Genomic DNA, 22,136 nt, shown 5'->3' on the forward strand with positions numbered 1-22,136 from the left:
TAATTTTACAAGACTAAGAAAATTTTGTTTTGAAGACTTGCTATATATTAAACTATTTTTTCTATGAGATTAGGCTTCTACTTCAAATGCAGTATTTGGCTCCTGAATCTGAATGTCTCATAAAGAATAGAAGAGTTTTACTTGAAAGAAAGAAATCTTGTTGGCCCTCTCTAGTATACCATAGATGGTATTTAGTGCCCTGTAATACAAAGAGAGATGTTTCCAGGAAAACTACATTTCATGTTAACTGTTTATCACTTGCTAAAAAGTTTAGAATTGGCCTTTGTGTATTCTAAATTTCAGAAAATATAGTGCTTGTTTTTGTGCAGGCATACATGCCTTGGGTGCTTCTGGAAAGTACCAGTTCCTCATACATAAATTAGGTTAATTTTGAACATGTTTACATTCCTTATCTCTAAAAGAGACTTCAGTAATTATTCACAAATTTAAAGTATAGCTTTATAGCTAATCTCGTTCATATAAGTCCTTAGACCTGTTTCAGTCACTACAAAACCTGGAGACCACCAGGTAGAGAAGAACACTAAATGGAATTTTTTTGAAAGGTACACTTATTTTGACCATTGTAGCTCTGCTCATACTATTCCAATTTTATTTAAACTTTAAAAAACTCTTTACTTTCAGTTTAGTTTATTTAAACTTGGAGGGACTCTTTGGTTTCAGTTGAACATATTCTTCCTAAAATAAATCTATTTTCCTTTTGTAATTTCTAAAAGAGATGTAATCTGTCCCTCATCTGACCCCAACACATTCGATTTTTTTACAGTCATTCTTTTTGCAAGTTATTGTAACAATTATGTATTGTGCAGCACTAACTCTGCCCCTCCCTGTGTCCTTGCCTTATCTTTGATGTTGGACTCACTTCCCTTTTCAACTTTATTGCTTGTTACTCTCTGCAGTACAGTACTGTATACAATCTGTCTCCTTCATCCATTTGCCCGTTCTACTACACAGATCATAGAAATAATTGATTGCAGGCAATAACAAGTCTAGCCTCTAACTATGTACATTTCACCTCAAAATTAATCATTCTGTTTCCATTTTTGATATGTCCCCCATGTATTACAGACTCATAGTTACACAGAGAGCAGAATTGGTAGGAGCCCCTAAAACCATTTAATCCAAATCTGTGTCTAAATAAGAAATTATTTTAGAGAAAACATTCTTAACCTGGGGTCTCTGGAAATATGGGTAAGTTTCAGGATGAAAAAAATTGTCTTTTCATTAACTTCTAACAAATTTAGCATTTCCTTCAGTTATGAACATAGGCAATAAACTTTTTTCTTTTTTGAAAAGGGGTCCTTAGGCTTTACCAGATTGCCAGAGAGATCTAACATACCTTTGGTGTCCACACCCAACTCTCACCTGTGGCTCCAAGAAGCTGTAGCATGCACAGTAGCCACATCCTGGTAAAACCATCCAAACAAATGGACTCAACCATTTTGAGGGTAACTGACAGGCCTCAAACCCATCGGTGAGTTAGGGGGATGTCTACACTAAGCATGGAAAGACTTCTTCTGGTGGAATAAGTGGATGAAAACACTTTGTTCCAGCGGCTATGGAGGTGGCTGGAGCAGGTGCTGTGGAGTGCTTAGAGCTTGGTCAGACATCAGAGATGCTAAGGTCATCCACTGCATTCAGAGCCATCACCAGTCATCTTGACTTTTGTCCTGCCACTGGACTTCGATGACTCAGGAAGAGAGAGTGAGGCTGACGACTTTTGGCAACTCTGCTTCACTCAAATTCAGTTCACATCACCCGTGATGTCCTAGATCTTCTTCAGAAACAAAGGATGAACAACAACTGTGAGAGGAAACCAAACCTCTTGAAGCAACCCATTCTGTTTTGGGGCAGCATGTTTGAGGGAGCTTTTCATATTTTTTGTTTTGTTTTGTTTTAGGCAATTGGGGTTAAGTGACTTGCCCAGGGTCACACAGCTAGTTAAGTGTCAAGTGTTTTGGTCTGAGGCTGGATTTGAACTCAGGTACTCCTGACTTCAGGGCCGGTGCTTTATCCATTGCACCACCTAGCTGCCCCTTTTAGGGAGCTTTTCATTAGATTCTACTGAAATCTACCCTTTCTATAATCATGGAAGTTAGTGTCAGATTTTCATCCTTGTTCTGTCCTCTGGGACCAAACAAATAAGTCTAGTCCCTCTTTCCCATGACAGCTCTTCAGAGATGTAAAAATCATTTTCAAGTTTCCCTTATATCTTCTCTTCGTCAGGCCAAACATCCCTTACCCCTTCAGCTGAACCCTTGCTGTATGATGTCTCATCCTTTCACTCTCTTGGTTGTTTTTTACTGGATGCCCATGAATATGTCAATATTCTTCTTAAAGTATGGTGCCCATAACAGAATGCTAGCTGACATATTATCTGATAGGGGCACAAAATTCTTTTTAATTTTTTTGGAATAGATTGGGAAAATGGGTGGTTGGAGAGAAAAGGGAAACATGCATAAAGAGAATGAGTTTTGGAAATCATTTAAGGGGGCAATTTTGAATGATTGTGAATATTTGGAGGGCTTGAACCAATTATGTTTAATAGTGCCTTTTTTGTCCTCCAGAATTACAAGTTTATTCATGGAAAGCTCTCTTAATCTGCTTCTAAAGTAGGAACTTATAGGAATAGTGACAATTAGTTACCAAACCCAGAGTCTCAACATGTAGTATGACAAAGGTTTTTCCCTTTGTAAAGTCTCATTAAAAGTACACTTTCTTTTCCTGAAATTGGGCCTTTCCTAGAAAACATAGTAGTTACACATATAATAGAAATCTGTGTAAAAGTTTAGGACAGGAAATAAATAATATGATAGGAACCATGGGGTCCTAAAGGTAAAAGGGACCCTTGAGGTCATCTCATCCAAACTGAGGTCCAGAGTATTGAAATGACATTTTCAAAGGCAGTAAGTGGCAAAGCTAACATTCAAATCTAGGTCATCTGCCTTGAAATTGCTTGCTTTTTTCAGAACACCATCAACATTTAGTAAGCACTTAGTATCTTTCAGGCATCATGGCATCCATGAACCCCAAGGGGTTTGTACATAGATTTCAGGAAGTCCATGAGCTTGGATGGGAAAGAATTACTTCTTTATCTTCACCAACCTTTGGTTTCTTAAGAAATTATTTTATGTACTTATAAACATTCCAAGAAAGAGTCTGTATGCCATAACAGGGGGATTAGAAAAGGTTTGATGTGGAACAGAGGTGTCAAACATGTGGGCTGCATGCCACCCACAACACTCCTGAATGTGGCCCAAACCACATCCAAATGTAATTGGGAAATATTTAACAAAACAAAAATACAATAAAATATTGATGATATTACATTTTAAAACTAATTTAATGTGTGGCTCAGAGGGACGCTTATGTATGGTTTAGTGGCCGTCATTTTTAATTGAGCTTGATACCACTGATGTAGAAAATGGTCCTTGAGCTGAATTATAAAGGAAACAAAGGATTCTAAGTGGTGGAGATGAGGAGGGAGGATATTCCTGGCATGGGGCACACCCAGTGCAAAGGCACAGAGGTAAGAGAGAGAGTATCATGTGTTAGGAAAAACAAGAAGGCTGATGTGGCTGTAATGTAGGGGAGCGATGTGTAATGAAGCTGGAAAGGTAGGTTGGGAGCAGGTTGGGAAGGTCTTTAAAAGTCAAACAGCAGAGTTTATATTTGATCCTAGAGGCAACAGGAAGTCTTTGTTGTTTATTGAGGGGTGTGTGTGTGGGGGGGGTGTGGGTGGGTGACTGGGTGGTGTGGAGGAGGAGGTAGCATGGTCAGACCTACACTTTGAGAAAATCATTTTAGTAGCTCTGTGGAGGATGAGTTGGAGTAGAGAGAGACTTGAGGCAGAAAGAGAAATTAGGAGGCTTTTGCAATCGTCCCCTCTTGCAACAGGCAAAAGGTGATGAGAGCCTGAACTAGGGTAGTGGCCATGTCAATAGAGAGAAAAGGACACACGCAAGACATGTTGTGGATGTGGAAATGACAAGATTTGGCAATTGACCCATCGTGGGAGTAGTTGAAGATAACCTTAACATTATGAACCCTGGGCAGCTAGAAGGAGGGTGGGAATAAGAAAGTTCAGAAGATGGGGTAGGTTAATAGAGGATGAAAGCCAATAAGTTCTTTAGACATAAGTTTGAGAAGCCTCTGGGAGCATCCATTTTGTCCAATGAGAAAATGCATGTCAAAGTATTTTGTTAATGCCTAAGTTCTGTACAACTGTATTATTCTTATCAGTACCTTGAGATAAAAAGGTGTGTAAATATGCTTTATATTAATTGATATGCTACATTTTAAAACATTAAGTTCTAATCTAATACTTTTTCAAAATCAGCCTCAGTGGAGATTGTTTTTATTCCATAAGTTTGTATTCATATAAAACACTTAAAACTTTTATAAATATTTATTTTAAAATAAAATCTTCATAGGACTTGTTTAATCTAGTCTTGCAGCTTACTGCCATGGGCAAATCTAGACAAGTTTCAGCTGAACTATCAAGTTTAAAAAGCTGAATCCTTTGGGGGGAAAGTTGATTGTCTAAATCTTACCTACTATGTATATAGAAATAAGATATTACATTTCTTTGTAACACAGATATATTGAAAACAGTGTATATTCCAACTATGAGACCTTGCCTTGGAATTTTGATCTGCTTAATTTGGTAGTTTTCCAGTGCGAGGAATTTAAATTGTAAGCAAGAAAATATACTCTTTCCTGGGAAGATTTTTCACTGGCAATTCTGTGTTTGTGACTGGCCCCTCTATATAAGTACAAAATGTAGACATGAGAATTTGGGAAAACTCCAAGAAGCAAGACAAATGAAAATAAGTTATTAATACAAATTGTGCTATATACCAGATTAAGCACAGAGAATTTTAGGTTTTCATTTGTAAGCATTGTCTCTAATTTATAGTTGTCAAATTGTGCCATGTTTATTTGTAATACCTAATTTCATTTTTAACACTTGATACAGAGTAATATTAAAAAGAATCCTATTCTGTAGTCAGTTTTCCTGTTTTCTATGTGTGGGTTATCCATGGAAATTAAAAAAAAAAATTCCAGACTGACTTTTTTTTTTTGGGGCCGCTGCTGTATTTCTGGACTGCCTCTCCTAAACATTACTGAGTATGCTATGCTGCTTGCTATAAGGGGAAGAGGAGGGTGAGCAGGGTGGAGTTGATAGTTATCTTTAAGTACTGTCACGTAGAAGAGGGATTAAACTTGTTTTCTTTGGTCTCAGACTGCTGAACCAGGAGCAGTGGCTCAGTAGAAAGTTCACTGACTCTTGAGTCACAGGATCTAGGTTCAAATTCCACTTTTGGAAGTCTCTGTGTGGCCTTGGGTAGGTCATTTGCCCTCCTTAGGTCTCAGTTTCTTCATCTGTAAAATGAAGGGTTTGGACTAGGTTCTTTCCATCTCTAAATCTGTGATCCTGAGTTGCAGAGATACCATGTTTGGTTTGCAGTAGGCAGAAAATTTTCTAACGTTGGCGCGTTCCCTTTCTCAGCAGATCTTCAAGCAGGTGTACTTTTCTTGATATAATATTCTGCAAAGAAGAGCAGGAGAATGTGAAAGAAGAGGCAGCTAACCCTTTCGGGGCACCTTCTCCTGGGAAGCATTCTGTGATCCTCCTCAAATGAGCATGGAGCGCTTATCATACTCTGCTTTTTATCATGAATACTAGGTAGTGTTGTAGAGTGAATCAAGTTCTGGGATCAGATTCAGAAAGATCTGGGTTTAAATGCCCGGGGTCTGACACTAACTGTGTGACAATGGGCAAGTCATTTAAGAAAGCCTTTGAGACTCATGTAACTCCTTTACTATATGAACTATAGACAATAGCTCTTTGATGCCAGGGACTGTTATTTGTTTCATCTTTGTACACGTAGCAGCTAGTATCCTACCTTACAGATTAGGTTTAAGTGTTAGTTTCAAATCCAGGTGAAGGTACATATTCTATAGGCATTTGAACATCCTTTATCATCATTCCTATAATGGAGAAAGGGTAAGACTACTTGGTAAAATTTTCAGCACAAAAAAATCTAATTTGCATTTTCTTTTAGCGGTTCCCTTTGATTTTTATAAGAAGTAGTAAACATAGATAAAACCAAGTATGGTGAAAGGGAAACTGGGAATTCTGAAAATATTATTTACCATAGAGATATGTTTGAAAAGATTTAAACATAATTGTTGGTTCTATGCCCACTGCCTACACATATTACCTTCTGATGGAGAATATCTGTCTAGATTTTTATAATCAGAAGTCTTTTTTGAATCAGGCTATTACTTTTTAGGATGTAGAGGTTTTGAGGGCAGGAGGGTAATTTAGCAAAAATTTATTAAGCACACACTATGTGCTAAACATTGTACTAGCCACAGAATAAAATGATTGCTACTTCCCAGTCCTGATCTCAAGGAGCTTATAGTCTAATGCAATTATACCTCATCTATATCTACATCTCACATACGCATGTTTATTCTATGTATATAATATATATACATCTCTTTGTGTATGTGTGTGTAACACAGCATTTATTTTGATATCAACTTCATTTCCAAGTGTATTCCTCTCACTCTCCTACTCAGTGATCTGTCTCATGCAACAAAAATAAAAAAAAGAAAGAAGAAAGTTCAACAAATCATCCAAGTTTAACAGTATATACAATGTTCCATACTACAGTCCCCACCTTTCCAAAGAACAGGACAAGGTACATTTCTCATTTTTTCTCTTAGGCAAAGTTTGGTCGTTATAATTACAAAGTGTTCATTTAAAATTTTTATTGTTGCTTACTTTTACATTGTTGTAGTCATTTTGTATGTTATTCTCATTCTGCTTACTTCACCTTGCATCAGTTCATATAAATCTTCTCATGTGTCCCTGTATAGTATTAGCCAATTATTTTTATGATGCAGTAATATTTTGTTTCATTTATGTATCCCAGTTTGTTCAGCCATTCCATGCTTAGTGGGCATCTACTTTGTTTCCAGCACTTTGTTATTACACAAAGTGCTACTATAAATATTTTGGTGTACATTGAACCTTTCCCCCCCCTCTGTGTTTGACTTCCTTGGTGCATATGTCTAGAAGTGGTATCTCTAGGTCAAAGGGTATGGATATTTTACTTACTTTCTTAGCATAACCCAAAATTTATTTCCAGAATGGTTGGATCAGCTCACAGTATCACTAACTATATTAGTGTGCCTATCTTTTCATAGTCCTTCCAACATTAGCTAATCTCTTATTTTGTCATCTTTCCCAAGAATTATTATATTTTTCTGTTTTTTTTCAATTATGTATTTTCCATAGAGGTTCCAGCATATTTGGAGGACCTAATAATAATTAAAGTTACAGTCATGGACTGAACCAATCTTATTCCCAATAAGAGATAAAAATATTCTTGGAGATATTCCTAGTTATTGATATAGATATTTAAAGCTTTTATTGTGAATATCCTTATATGTCTATATTTTTAATATATTGTCTTTTTGTTTTTGTTTTCCATTTATTAATTGCTTTGATATTGTAGATACTTGTAGTGTCAGTAAGTCAACAAGAATTTATGAAGTGATTGTTATTGTTATTATTATTTTATTATAAAACATCGTTCCAGTCGTTAAGGTACTCACATTCTAATGGGGGGTGGAGGAGGTAATACATAAATACTGAGATATATATATATATATAAGAGAGAGAGAGAGAGTAGTTGGAAGTTAATATCAGAGGGAGGGCAGTAACAGAGGAGTGACTGGGAAAGGCCTTTTGTAGAAGGTTGGATTTGAGCTCAGTTTTGAAGAAAGCCAGAGAATCTAGGAATACAAAAGGAGAACATTCTAGGCATAAGAGTACAGCAAGTGTAAAGGCAAAAAGATGGAAGATGGAGCATTGGATGAACAGTGAGTAGACTAATGTAGCTGGATCATAGAGGGTATGGAGGGAGTAAAGTTGTAAAAAGATTGGAAAGATAGGGAGGGGGCAGGTTGTGAAGGGGTTTAAATGCCAAACACAGGATTTTATATTTGATTCTGGAGGTAATAGGGAGTCATTGGAGTTTATTGAATAGGGGGTGATATGGTTAGACCTCCACTTTAGGAAGATCAGTTTGGCTGCTGGGTGGAGAGTCTTAGGCTGAGAGGCCAATGGATGAATTACCATAAACGCAGCTTTGATGTGGAATTGATAGCCTTCCAAAATCCATTCACTGGAGACTTGCCCTGCTTTAAGAGAAGTAGCATATAGGTCTTACAGGTGACGTTAATTCAGAAGCTAATAAAAGCTTGCTTAGATTTCACACTCATATAGCAGGTTGGACAACACCTTTGCATTGTAAACTGTTAATCTGGCTCAAAGCTAGATTCTGCCTGTCAAAGGATATGCTGTTATTTGAAGTTCTCTCTGACCTTAGTTTCTTTTCTTTCCAGTTCTGTTCCCTCATTCCTACTGAGCCTGTTTTTTTCTCTTTGTTATGACTTCAGTCTTCAGATTTGTAAGTCCTCAAGCAGAGGCTGATGACACTTATTGGTGATGTCATAAAGGGGATTCCTGGTGAAGTATGGGTTGCCATCTGAGGTTCACTCAGATTCTGAAATTCTTGGATTCTATGAATCTTTCCCTGATCTTTTAGTCTTTCATCCTTCTGGTTTCACTTGCTTCCCTAGCAAACCTGGACTTAGACCCTTCTCTGTTATCTAATTGCATGGTTTCTTGAATTATCTTTAATAACTCTAGTTATTTATTTACTTGGCTTTCTTTCAGTCATATCTTCATTCTGCTTCAGGCCTTCATTACCCTGTTTGGTCTTTTGGTCTTTCTTAGTGGTCTTCATGCCTCCTATCTTGCCCTTCTGTAGTCTAACCTTCACGTAAATGCCAAAGTAATCTTCCTAACCATGTTACTCCTGTATTAAAAACTCTTCAGTGACACCCTGTTGCCTATTGGACAAATTCCTATTTCTTATCTTGACATCAAAAGAGTCTCCTTTGCATAATTATGTAGCACAAGCTCTGGGCTCACTCTTCCAATTTGTACTCAGTGTAATAGACTCATTCTGTAGAGCTCTGTTAGCTACTGTTCCCCTCTAGGGTTCTGAGGCTAACTTCCCAAGTGTCTCTCTATAATTTTTAAAGACTTAAATAAGTTTTTATTGATGTCTTTTTTTTTACATCATTGTAGTTTCCCCCAGTTATCCCTCCCTCTTCTCCCGAAGAGCAGTCCCATATAACAAATAGTATTTCTTAAAGACAAAAAAGAAAAAAGGAGAAAAAATTAGTACAATTGATCAATATATTGAAAAAGTCTGAAAACATGTGCAATGTGTAACACCTAGGGATTTCCCACCTCCACAAAGGGGTAGGTTGAGGATGTCTTCTCATTTCTCTGCATTCAAGTTGTACTCCATCCTTTAAATTTTGTTACATTCCTTTTACTTTTTTGTGTGTTCTTTCTGTATACATTGTAGTTACTGTGTGTACTGATTTCTTAGCTGTTTACTTCATTCTGTATCAGTTCATGTAGGTTTTTCCATGCTTCTCTGCATCTATCATGTACATCATTTCTTACAGTACAGTAATATTCCATTATATTCATGAGCTACAGTTTATTTAGCCATTTTTCCAATAGAGAGGCATCTACATTTTGTTTCCAATTCTTTGGTATCACAAAAAGTGCTGCTATAAGTATTTTTATGTGTATGGGGACTTTCTTCTTATTGATAACTTCCTTAGGATATAAGCCAGTAACGGAGTGTCTGCTTCAAAGCATGTGGACATTTTATTTCATCAACAATGTAGTAGTGTCCCTGTCATTCTACAACCTCTCCAACATTGATTATGGTCATTTTTTGTCATCTTTTCTAATTTTTAAGGTGTGAAATGAAACCAAGGGTTGTTTTGATTTACATTTCCCTTCTTATTAGTGATTTGGTACATTCTCTTGTGGGCAGCTAGGTCGTCCAGTGGATAGAGTGCTGAGCCTGCAATCAGGAAGACTCATTTGTGAGTTCAAATCTGACCTCAGATGCTTATTAGCTGTGTGACCTGGGCAAGTCACTTAACCCTATTTATCTCAGTTTCCTCATCTGTCACATGAGCTGGAGAAGGAAATGGCAAACCATCCCAGTCTCTTTGCCCCAAATGGGTTCACAAATAGGTTCACAAATAAACATGACTAAAATGACTGAACAACAGCATTCTTTGATGTGGTTGTGAATACTTTTCAATTCTTTTGAGAACTAGTTTTTTATATCCTTTGAGGACTTATCTATTAAGGAACGGCTATTAGTTTTACATATATTTATTTTTATGTATTTTGGATACTAAGCACTTATTAGGGAAAACTAATACAAAGATTTTTTTCCCCATTCAAATGCTTCCCTTCTTATTCTAGGTACATTAATTTTGTCTGTGCAGGAACTTTTAAGTTTTGCGTAATTGAAGTTATCTGTTTTATCTTTTGTAATTGCCTCTGTCTTTTGTTTAGTTAAGAGTCCATCTCTTACCTGTAGTTATGAGAGGTTTATGATTTGCTGTTCTTCTTTTACTAAGGTCACATGTCCACTTAGAATGTACTGTGGAATGTGATATAACATATTGGTCTAAGCCTAGTTTCTGCCCTCCAAGAATTATTAAGTTAATAACTTAATCAGTTATTTCCCCAGATCACTTAACCAATTAACACTAATTAGATTTTACCAAGAGCTATTCACTGAGAAGTATAGGGCAGACTGATGTACAAAATCTCCCCTAACCAGGATTGCATTCTGCCTTCTACACAGCCGTTCAGGCTCTCGTGAGGGTGGGCTCACACTTAAAGTGGTTGCTATAAAACATTCCTGGCTCTAAGAATCCTTCTCTTCCTTTGTGTTGTACCTATTAAGTTCGCTTATAGATGTGGTATTGATGATGGGTAAGTTGCTTTCTTGCTTGCGGGCCATAGTGTCACAGGTGCCAGGTTGATTTACTGCTGAGTTGGGTCAAGAAGGTTGGTGTTTCGGGCTGGCTCCTTACTGGACTCAAGTCCTCCTACTGCTGCAGCTCCAGTTGTTGAGGGAACATATGATAGTCATTTTAAAAAAATTATTATTTTAAAAAATTTTAAGTTCCAAGTTGTCTCCCTTGCAAAACCCCTCCCCCACCCATTGAGAAAGCAAAAATCATACCTATAGTGCATAGCAAATTATGCAAGTCATTTCTACATTAGCCATGTCCTCCCTCCCAGAAAAAAAAATCAAAGAAAATAAGGAAAGGAAATAAAAATATGTTTCAATCTGGACTCAGACTTGATGCTTCTGGTCTTTCAAAGTTCACGAGATCCACTCTGTCTCTGATGCTTATTCACCTAAGATTAGGAAAGAATAAACACCAAGAAACAAAAGAAACAGTGGTTAACATGTTCATGACCGTAGGGTGGCAAGATGAGAGAGAAACTTATGTGTCTCCCCAGCTGGAGGCCAATAGCAGTTCTTTTTTTTTTTTTTTTTTTACAACATCAGAGAAGAGAAGGAAAGTTTGTGATTTGGAGCTTTTTGTATGTACATTTAACTAAAACTCAACAGCCAGTGAAAAGCGGAAAAACCTTTTCTTCACCATGGGGTAAAACAATAGGAAAGCCAGAGACTACGTAAGTGTGCTCTGAAGTGTGAAGGGAAAGGGCCCCTATAGTAGGTATTTCTGGAAGCAGGCTCCCCAGCAGAAAATATTGTGAAAATTCTAAGAATCGGGTTCTTATTGGTCATTCCCCTCATCACACTTATTTTACATTAATCTCCTTGTGTACTTGGCAAGCTGAGTAGTTGTTCTTCTCCTTTGTACTCTCCTGCATCTGTGAATTCTTAGAAGCAGCCCTCAATGCCTTCAGTGTACTGACTTCATTCTTCCATATGTTAGAACCCTCATCTTGAAGGCCTGTCACTCATTCTACCTCTTCCATGAAGATGATCCTGGTTCCTCAACTGAAAGTGCTCTTTTCCTTAGATTTTCATAGACTAATTGTCTGGATCTCCCTTTTGCTCTTATTCACATTCAGCCTTGGTCCAGTGAGGAGAAATTGCAATTTCTTTCCCCTTTTCCCTTTATCTTTCCCTAAAGCATTTCTTTGTTTTTTTCTTCTTCCTCCTTTCTCCTCTTTTGTTTTGAGCACCAGAGACCATCATTTGTTTCTCTTTATTCCTTCATTTATCCTTGGAGGTGGTATGTTTCTGAAGTAACAATAAATGGTGTCACCACTCTTTCAGTATATAAAAGCACTTGATTATCACTTGGCCCTTTTTAATTGTTCAAACTTTTCTTTTACTTTTCTTAAGTGTCTTTAGTTTGCAATATTTGCCCTTCAGAAATTCTGATCAGCTCTTATTTTTTCAGTAGGCATGCTTGGAAGTCATCAAATCTGTTAAAAATTCAGTTTCTTCTGTATGAATGTGCTTAACTTTGTAGGCTAAATTATTTTTAGGTATAAGCCCCTTTTTTTTTTACTTTGTATCATTCCAGTTTTTCTTGCTTTTGTTGTAGCTATTTGCAAAGTCTTATGCAGTTCTACCTGGGGTTTTGGGATTACTTTACAGGAATTTCTGTTATTTTGATTTTTTAAACTTAATTTTGCTATGTTTCTTATGGTTTCTGAAGTAATAGAGGAAAGACCGAGGTTTGACTAGAACTTTTTCATTCAGCCACTTGCCTTTCCAGCCTTATATTATTTCACTCCACACACTCTCTGCTCTTGCCAAACTGTATTTACTCTCCATCTCCCATATGTACTCCGAATTCTCCTGCCTCCTTGTTCAGTGATTTATGTTGTTACTATGCCTTAGGATGCTTTTTGATCCTCCCCAACCTATTGAATTCTTAAGAAATCTTTTAAAGTATGATTCAAATATAACCTTCCTTCAGCAAACCTTCACCAGTCAGTAATGACCACCCTCCCTGTCCCCCTCACATAGAGCTTTGCTTGTACCTCTCTGACATAACTGCATGTTATTTTGTATGATTATTTTTTTTCTGTACCTAACATCTTTACTACCTGTGTGACTGTGCAAGTAACAACTTCTTTGGGCCTCAGTTTCCTTATCTCTAAAATAAGATGTTGGATTAGATGACCTCTTAGGTCCTTTCTTATTTCCCTACTAAATTATAAACTCTTGGAAAGGAGAGATACTGTGTCACCTAAACCTTTTCTCTACCCCACTACTTAGCCCAATTATTAGTATACAATAGGCGCCTAATAAGTGTTTATTGAATTGAATTATTTTATATACTCATATTTGGAATATCTGCATGGGTACTTCCTCCGCAATCAATAAAAACCCATCAATGCTTTCTTATCATGTGGGATTCTTGCCCACTTCCTTCTATAAATCCTTCATAGAGAATCTAGCCAATGGAGTCTTTGCTCTGGGTACCAATGTAGCACCTGTTAGCCTTCACTCTTGATACATGACTGGCCCACTTCCTTTGTTACTGATACCCTTCATCATATCATTTTACCTCTTGCTTTGTAAGTTTTGTTTAAAGACTCATATTCACGTTGAACTAGATTGTAAACTCCTTAAGAGTAGTGGCCATACTTTTATGGTATTTCTTTTGTGTGCTTTTTAGAGTGCTTAGTCCTGGATAGCACTTAGGTTAAGTGTCATTTAGAGCATGGAGCCGCTTAAAAATTCTATTGCATCATTTGGGGCCAATGTAAATTAGTGACACAACTTAAAGGACTTTTTTTTTTATTTTTAACATGTGTTTTTAAAACTTTGGGTTACAAATTTTCTCCCTTTCTCCCTCCCCACCCACCCTCATTGAAAAGGCAAGCATCTCTATACAGGTTATAGATGTGTGGTCATGTAAAAAACTTCCATAGTAGTCATGTTGTGAAAAACTAAGTATATTTCCCTTCATCCTATCCTACCCTCCATTTATTCTATTCTCTCTTTTGACCCTATCCCTCCTCAGAAGTGTTTGCTTCTGATTATCCTCTCCTGCAATCTCCCCTCCCCTCTATCAACCCCCTACTTTCTTGTTCCTTCCCCCCTTATTTTCCTGTAGGGTAAGATAGATTTCCATTCCCCATTGTGTATGTTATTCCCTCTTTAAGCCAAATCCTATGAGAATAAGATTCACTCATTCCCTCTCACCTTCCACCATGTCCCCTTCACTGTAAAAGTCTTTTCTTGTCTGTTTCATGTGAGAGATAATTTATCCCATTTTACTTCTCCCTTTCTCCTTCTCCCAGTATAATCCTCTCTCACCCCTTAATTTTGTTTTCCAGATATCATCCCTTTACCTTCAACTCACCCTGTGCCTGCTATCTATCTATCTATACATACATAGAATTTTTTCCCTCCCACTACCCTAATACTGACAAAGGACTCAGGAGTTACAAATATCATCTTTCCATATAAGAATGTAAACAGTTCAACCTTAATAAGTCTCTTATGATTTCTCTTTCCTGTTTACCTCTTCCGTGTTTCACTTGAGTCTTATGTTTGAAAGTCAAATTTTATGTTCAGCTCTGGTCTTTACCTCAGGAATGCTTGAAAGTCCCCTATTTCATTGAATGACCAATTTTTCCCCTGAAGGATTATACTCAGTTTTGCTGGGTAGGTGATTCTTGGTTGTAATCCTTTGCCCTCTGGAATATCATACTACATGCCCTCCCTTAATGTAGAAGCTGCTAAGTCTTGTGTTACCCTGATTGTATTTCCACAATACTTGAATTGTTTCTTTCTGGCTTCCTCGAATACTTTCTGCTTGACCTGGGAATTCTGGAATTTGGCTACAATATTCCTAGGAGTTTTCCTTTGGGAATCTCAGGAGGTGATCGGTAGATTCTTTCCATTTCTATTTTGCCCTCTGGTTCTAAAATATCAGGGCAGATTTCCTTGATAATTTTTTGAAAGATGATGTCTAGGCTCTTTTTTTGATCATGGCTTTCAGATAGTCCAATAATTTTTAAGTTCTCTCTCCTGGATCTATTTTCCAGGTCAGTTGTTTTTCCAATGAGATATCTCCCATTCTCTTCTATTTTTTCATTCTTTTGGATTAGTTTTACAGTGCCTTGATTTCTCAAATAGTTACTAGCTTCCAATTTCTCCATTTTAATTTTTAAGGAAGTGTTTTCTTCAATAAGCTTTTGGACTTCTTTTCCATTTGGCCAATTTTGCTTTTTAGGGCATTCTTCTCCTTATTGGCCTTTTGGACCTCTTTTGCCATTTGGGTGAGGCTATTTTTTAAGGTGTTATTTTCTTCAGTATTTTTTTGGTTCTCCTTTAGCATCACTCTCAGTTTTTCCTCTATTTCTCTTACTTGCTTCTCAAAATCCTTTTTGAGCTCTTCCAAGGCCTGGGACCAATTCGTATTTTTCTAGGAGCTTTGGCTTTGTTGTCTTCTTCTGGTTGTATATTTTGATCTTCTTTGTCACCAAAGTAAGATGATATAGTCTGACTCTTTTTGCGCTGTTTGCTAATGATCTGGCCAATTACTTGAGTTATAAACTCTTTGTTAAGGTAGGGGTCTGTTTCCAGTGTGGAGAATGTGCTGTCCCAAGCCTCAGGGGTTTTGTGCAACTGTTTTCAGAGATACTTCTAGGGACCTGTAAATTTTCAGTTCTTCCAAGGTGGTATGATAAGGGGCGAGGTGTTTGTTTCTTTCCCGTCCTGTGCTCTGATCTATGAGTGACCACAAGCACTCTTTTCTGTCTTGGAACTGTGAGGAGGATTTCTTCTCCACAGCCACTACAAGCTCCATCATGCCAGGGCTCCTCCTCCCCCCAGGACTGCCACCCAGAACTGTGACCCAGATCCAAGCACCGGGCAAAGTCAGGAAATCCTGCACCAGCAGAGAGATCCCTGCAATCCCCTTCTGATCAGCCACTTGATTCCCCCTTAGTCTGTGGGCTGGAAGCTCAGGAGGCAGGCTGAGCTTGGGGAATGGGGCTGGGACCCCACGCTTCTCTCTCACTGCAGAAACAGACTTTTCCCACTGACCTTCCAAGTTGTCTTTAGCGTTCATGGGTTGAGAAGTCTGGAAACAGCCATATCTGCCTTGTGATTCAGTCCTCTGAGGCTTGCTCCAGGTTTGCTGTGGCCTGCGCGCCCACGCCGAACCATGCTCTTCTCCCTGCCCGGTGCGATATACCTTTCTGATCAACTATCCAGGTTGTATTGGGTTGGAAATTTGTTTCACTTTGTCTTTTTGTGGGTTCTACTGCTTTAGAATTTGTTTAGAGCCATTTTTTATAGGTATTTGGAGGGGTCTGGGGGAGAGCTCAAACAGATCACTGCTTTTACTGTGCCATCTTGGCTCCATCCCCCTTAAAAGACTTCCAATAGCTCATATTTATATAACACTTTATTTGACATAGTGCTTTTTTTCTCTGGATGATCCTATGAAAGAGATTGGTTTAGTGCAGTATTATCCTCATTACAGAGATAAAAAAAGTCAGTTTCCTTGTTTGTGATTACTGATTATCTAGTTAGGTGTCCTGCACCCAGGCCTTTGAACGTCATCTCCAGTGTTTTTCTACTACATCACTCAGCTTCTCTTTTATGTTCCATAACTGTGACATTCACTTTTCTTTCTTTCTTTTTTTTCCTTTCTTTGTTTCTTTTCTTTCTCTTTCTTCCTGTGTTCCTTCTTTCCTTCCTTCTTTCTTTCTTTTTTAAACAAGAATATTGCTAAAACCATGATGTCAAAGTTGGCAGGGTGTGTTTTCTAAAATGAAAATCATCATGATTGTAAAGCTCAAGGCATTACCAGTTTGGGAGGAGCTCAGGAGGGAGGAGGAACAGCTGTGAGAAAGCTACTTGACTCATTTAGTTGTAAGTCTGTCTTTGCTCTGACACCTGCACTAAAGTATTTTCTCTTCTGAGCTTTCAAGTCTAATCAGAAACTTCCAGTTTTTGTTACTTAAATGGACTAATTTTCTTCCACATTTGGTCATGAGGCTTAATTAACTCATGTCTCTCTTTTTTTCCTTTCAGTCTGCAACTGTATCCGATGGTGGTAAGTCACAATTTCTTAAATATAATTTTATTCTTTTGCAGTGAAGTACATTAGTTGTGAAAAGTATATTGGCCAGTTAGAAGGATTATTTTAACTGTCATGCATTCTTCACTCTTTGTTGTTGTTTTTTTCTCAAAAACTGAAGAGCTTCACATTTTTTATAAGTAGGTTCTAGAATTTTCAAAGCTGTTTCTTGCAGAGAAAAGGTATAGAACTTGAATGTTCATGTGATCATTTCTGTAGTAGTTTGTGTCTATAAGATTTGCTTTTGCAGCAGTATTTCGTATCAACACATGCTCATGTCTCACAAGTTAAAACAAGCTTTGACGCTTCTTTTGCTGTGTAGCCAGCTTTTAAACTAGCAAGTAGTACTGCCAAACTCCCAATAGATCAAGGAAGTTGTGGACATGCAGATGACACTTTAAGTTGTTTTCTTTATTCCTTTACTAAGAAAAGATGTGGTGGAGAAATTGTTATTTTGATAAATCTCAAACCTAAATAAATTCAACTTTTCATCTCTTTTTCTTTGCAAAGTCTTTATGTGGAAGCCCTTTAATAGAACTGGTATAAAACAGGAAATAAATAGAACTCTTCTGTCTTTCCATTTAATAGCTCTGTGATACAACTTTTATTTAATATCAACATTAGAATATAGTTTAGTAATTTTGGGGGAGTGATTTGTAGTTGTGTTTTTTTTTATTCTAAGAATTTTCTTGTCTACTTTCTTCCTCACTTGACATTATGAGTAGTTTTGAATGTACTTTTATGAATTCACTAGTCTATTTCAGTAGTTGAATTATATGCTTTCATTCACTAAAAGGCACCAGCACTTTGTGGTCCTGTAACATGTAGTATGTAGGTCATAAATAAGTATAGGTCATGAAGTTAGATTCAAGAGCTGAGGCTAGAGAATGAGCTTCCTCTCTTTTTACTCAAAGTGAAAAAGAAATTTAGTGTACTCATTGTTTAGTTTTTTACTTGCTTCTTCTTTTTTCCTCACGACTTTTCTGTCCTCGCTATTAGTACTGAAAATTATTCATGTTAAAGGAATAGAGGCTAGGTGTAATGACTTTGATGGAATATGTATCATCAGTGACTTATGTCATTTCTGCCTGAGCAAGTTGGAGAGGCAGTATGCAGGGGAGAATTGGATGTTGAATTATACAGTTTATTTATTCTAAAGCAGAAATTGCTAGCTGAGGTCCTAAACCATTTATATGTTTGGTATTTGTTGTTTTAATATAAGGCATTGCATTACCTGTCCTTTTTTTTTTTTTTTTTTTGGTATATTGATAAGTGTATCATTCACCCAGTTAATTTGGCAACGAGAGAAACTTTTTATTGGTTAAAAAAAATTAGTAATGCCACCAAATATATTTTGGGATTCAGTTATTCATGTTTGCTACTTCTGTTCTTCTGCTATCTCATGTCATCTTTTGTTATAGAAAACAATAATTTAAGTGAATAAATTTGAGAATTGGCATAATTTTCCAATGTATATAAATAATACGTTTGCAAAATGTATTATTAAGTTTAATTAACATATAGTCATGCATATAAGCATGACATAGTGGAAAGAGCACTGGATTTGGAGTCAGAGAATGTCACTTCCAGTCCTTGCTTTGCTACTTGCTACCTGTATGGCCTTGAGAAAGTCTCAGTCTCTTTGGGCCTCAGTTTCCTCAATTGCAAAATGAAGGAGTTGGCCTAGATCATTGGCATCAAACTCAAAAAGAACCAGGGGTCACTGAACCGTACGTAAGGATCCCTGCAGACCACATGTTGAGTTAGAAAACCATATATTAATATTATCTACATTTTATTGTTACTTAAATTTATTATGTTAAACATTTTTGAATTGCATTTTAATCTGTTTCGGACTGCACTCAGGATTGTTGTGGGTCTCATGTTTGACACCTCTGGCCTAGATTGGGGGTTAGCAAAGTATGGGCCAGGAGGTCTGCAGCCTGTTTTTATATCATCCAAGAGGTAAAAATGGTCTTGACATTTTAAAATAAAATTCTATTGTGTTTTAAATATCAGAACTGTTCTTAGTTGTAGGCCATACAAAAATGGGGGAGGGAGGGAGGGTAGGGATTAGGGGGTTCTCCACATAGCGAGCTGACCCTGCTGTAGGTAATTTCTAAGTTTTCCTCCTGCTCTGAATCATATGAACCTTTTGTTTTTATGTGCTAATCTCAAAAAGATTTCTGCTCACCCTGATAGTGACACAAGTTATAGACCATTTCATTAAGTTTATGTCATGTTTTCTACAGAAGGCAATACCCTGATCAGGAGGCAGCAGAAATTCCCCTTTTATCCCTTCTGTGGTGGGGAATTCCCCCAGGTCTTTTTCCTTCCTAGAATACTCTCCCCCTTCCTTACCTAGTTTCCTCTATTATCCAGTTCTTGGAATGACGAAAGAAGGAATAGGACAAAAGAAAATGGGACAGAAAACCCCACTCTGATGCTGTGTCTGGCCTGTGATGGGGGAAGGGGAACAAGGAGAAGAGGAGAGAAAGGAAAGCCCCTGCCACAATCTCTGTCTCTGACTTCTCCCATCCCTCCTCACAAGCCTAGAGAAGTGAAGGGGAAAAAAACCCCAAAACACCCTGTCTATTATTGCTTTTGCCCTTTCCCCACATCCCCAGATCTCCTTTTCCCACTGCACGGAGCCCAAAGCACTTGTTCTCTCTTTCTAACCCAGGAGTCACTTCCTCTCCCCCGCCCCCCCACCCCAATCATTCGTTCCCCCGGGGCCCATCCTTCAGATCCTCATCCTCCTGAGCCCTTCACCGTATACCAAGGTAGCCAGGGCCAATGATTTGACATCAGAGAAGAGAAAAGGCTGGGGGAATGAGTGAGGGTAGGGGGAAGAGGAAGAAGGTCAGCCCACACTGTCTCAATTCCTGCTGCTTAGTTCTTGGAGCAAAAAGAAATCTATTCCTGGCATTCCAAATTAGAATTACAGACCCATCTTGATGAAGAAACATTGTGGTAGATAGACGATGATTCAGAGTACGATTATTATGGAATCCCAGAATTTGAGCGTTCAGACCTCAGTGGCTGTAGTTCAAACCATTCACAAAAGACGTTTCCACTGTAAGTTGCCAACAAGCTGTTGACCAGCCTGTGAGGGAAGCCTTCTGTTGTTGTGGACCATTCTACCTTTGGACAGCCCCAGTGGTTGGGGAGTTTTTCTTGATATCGAGTCTAAATTTGCCTCCTTACGTTACTTCTACCCATTATTCCTGGTTAAGCCTTCTGGGGCTAGACAAAACAAGTCTCCTCCCTCCTTTGAACGATAACCTCTTCAGCACTTGAAGGTAGTTATGCTCACCTTTAGTCTGCTCTTCTCTGGGCCGAACCTGCCAGGGTCCTTCAACTTACCCTCTCGTCATGGATTCAGAATCTTCATCTTCCTGGTTGCCCTCAGACTGTGTAATGGTGATAATAATAGCTAGCTGTTAGGGTTTGCAAAGTGCTTTATAAATCTTATCTCATTTTATCCTCACAACAACCTTGAGAGGTAGGTACTATTGTTATTCCCATTTTATAGATGAGGAAACTGAGGCAGATAGAAGAGTAGTAAGAATCTGAGACCAGATCTGAACTTAGTTCTTAGTCCAGTGCTCTTATCCACTGTGCCACCTAGCTGTCAATATATTTATATGGTTAGAGTTGGAAGAGAACCCATGTCTTTATGACTCAATCTTTATGACTGAGCATTCTGTCTCCTTTACCAGGGCTTTTTAAACTTTTTCCACTCCCAGCCTCTTCAGCGCTTTTTAAACTGTGGGTCGCAACTTGTAGTTTAAGACCCATACCATGCTGCCCTCTTAAAATGGCGCTGACAATTCCTTCATCTATGTCTTCCTTTAAACTGTGGAACTGAGAAGTGAACATAAGACTCCAGATGAGGTCTGATAAGGGCAAAGTGCAGTGGGACTGTCACCCCTATGTCCAGAAGCTATGCCCTTCTTAGTATAGCCTAAGATCACATTAGCTTTTTTGATTTCTGTTTCACATTGTTTGTGACTCATTGATCCTTTTCATAACAGCTGCTGTCTAACCACACCTCCCCCATCTAATACTTGTGAAATTGATTTTTTTGTATCCACATGCAATATTTTGCATGTTTTCTTATTGAATTTCATCTTATTAGATTTAGTGAACAACTTTGAAACACTTAAGATGTCTGATAAATGCATTATGATTACCATGATGCCAACCTTGAGTCCATAGGATACATATTGATCTATGCCACTCAATTCTTGATAGATTCCAGATGTAGAATGAGGCATACATTTCTGGACATGTACAATGTGGGCATTTACTTTGCTTGACTGCATATTTGTTTTGAGGGATTTGGTTTTCTTTTTGTTTTCTTTTGAATTGAGGAGGGTGGGAAGGAAGAGAAAGTAAATGCTTTTAATTCAAAAATAAAATGGAAAAAATGATTTAGCCCAATGCTATAGTTTGTTGAGGTCATTTTGGATCCTGACTTTGTCATTTGCTATATATAAGCCTTTCTTTCCAACTTTGTGCCATTTGCAGATTTGACAAGCATACCATTTATGCCTTTATTCCATCTATTGATAAAAATATCAAACAGTACAGGATGCCAAGTACTGCACCAGAGATCTCTTGCCACCTTGACATTGAACCATTTCTAACTATTCTTTGAATCTTGCTGGGCCACCCACTCTTGAATCCATCTGATTATCTTCTTGTCCCCATCTCTCTACCTAGAGTATGAGGTACTTTATCAAAACCTTCACTGAAATCTAAGTAAGTCATACTCATAGCATTTCCCTCATCTAATCATTTAACCCATAAAGGCATAGCATCAGGAATGCTAAATATCCAGTAGAAAAAAGGAAATGGTTAGTCTTATTCTTTCTTTGAGCCTTCTTTTCTCCCAACATAGCTTAAAAAAACTGCCATTTTTGTTGTTCCTGGCACCTCTAGCCAGTCTCATTATTCCTGCTTTAGCATTCCTGATGCTATACCTTTATGGATTCAGGCCATAATTTACCCTTGTACCCCCTTGCTTCCATCTTCTGCAAAAACAAACAAACAAACAAACAAACAAACAAACAAACAAACAAACAAATAAATAAATAAAT

At 37.7% G+C, this 22,136-nt stretch overlaps 1 protein-coding gene across 2 annotated transcripts in view; it reads left to right on the top strand.

Annotated features, from left to right (window-relative positions):
- Positions 1–22,136, top strand: part of RGS12 (regulator of G protein signaling 12) — a 219,357-nt gene that overhangs the window by 99,666 nt on the left and 97,555 nt on the right. The window contains exons 1-2 of one of the 2 annotated variants that reach the window (XM_027836388.1): positions 3,592–3,635; positions 16,986–17,007. In XM_027836388.1, coding sequence (XP_027692189.1) covers positions 3,615–3,635; positions 16,986–17,007 — 43 coding nt within the window. In that variant the 5' untranslated portion in view covers positions 3,592–3,614. Of the gene's footprint in view, positions 1–3,591; positions 3,636–16,985; positions 17,008–22,136 lie in introns of those variants that run through there. The other variant, XM_027836387.1, reaches the window with a different exon arrangement.

Source organism: Vombatus ursinus, unplaced genomic scaffold, assembly GCF_900497805.2.
Source record: "Vombatus ursinus unplaced genomic scaffold, bare-nosed wombat genome assembly UNPS02014818.1, whole genome shotgun sequence".
Classification (NCBI taxonomy): domain Eukaryota; kingdom Metazoa; phylum Chordata; class Mammalia; order Diprotodontia; family Vombatidae; genus Vombatus; species Vombatus ursinus.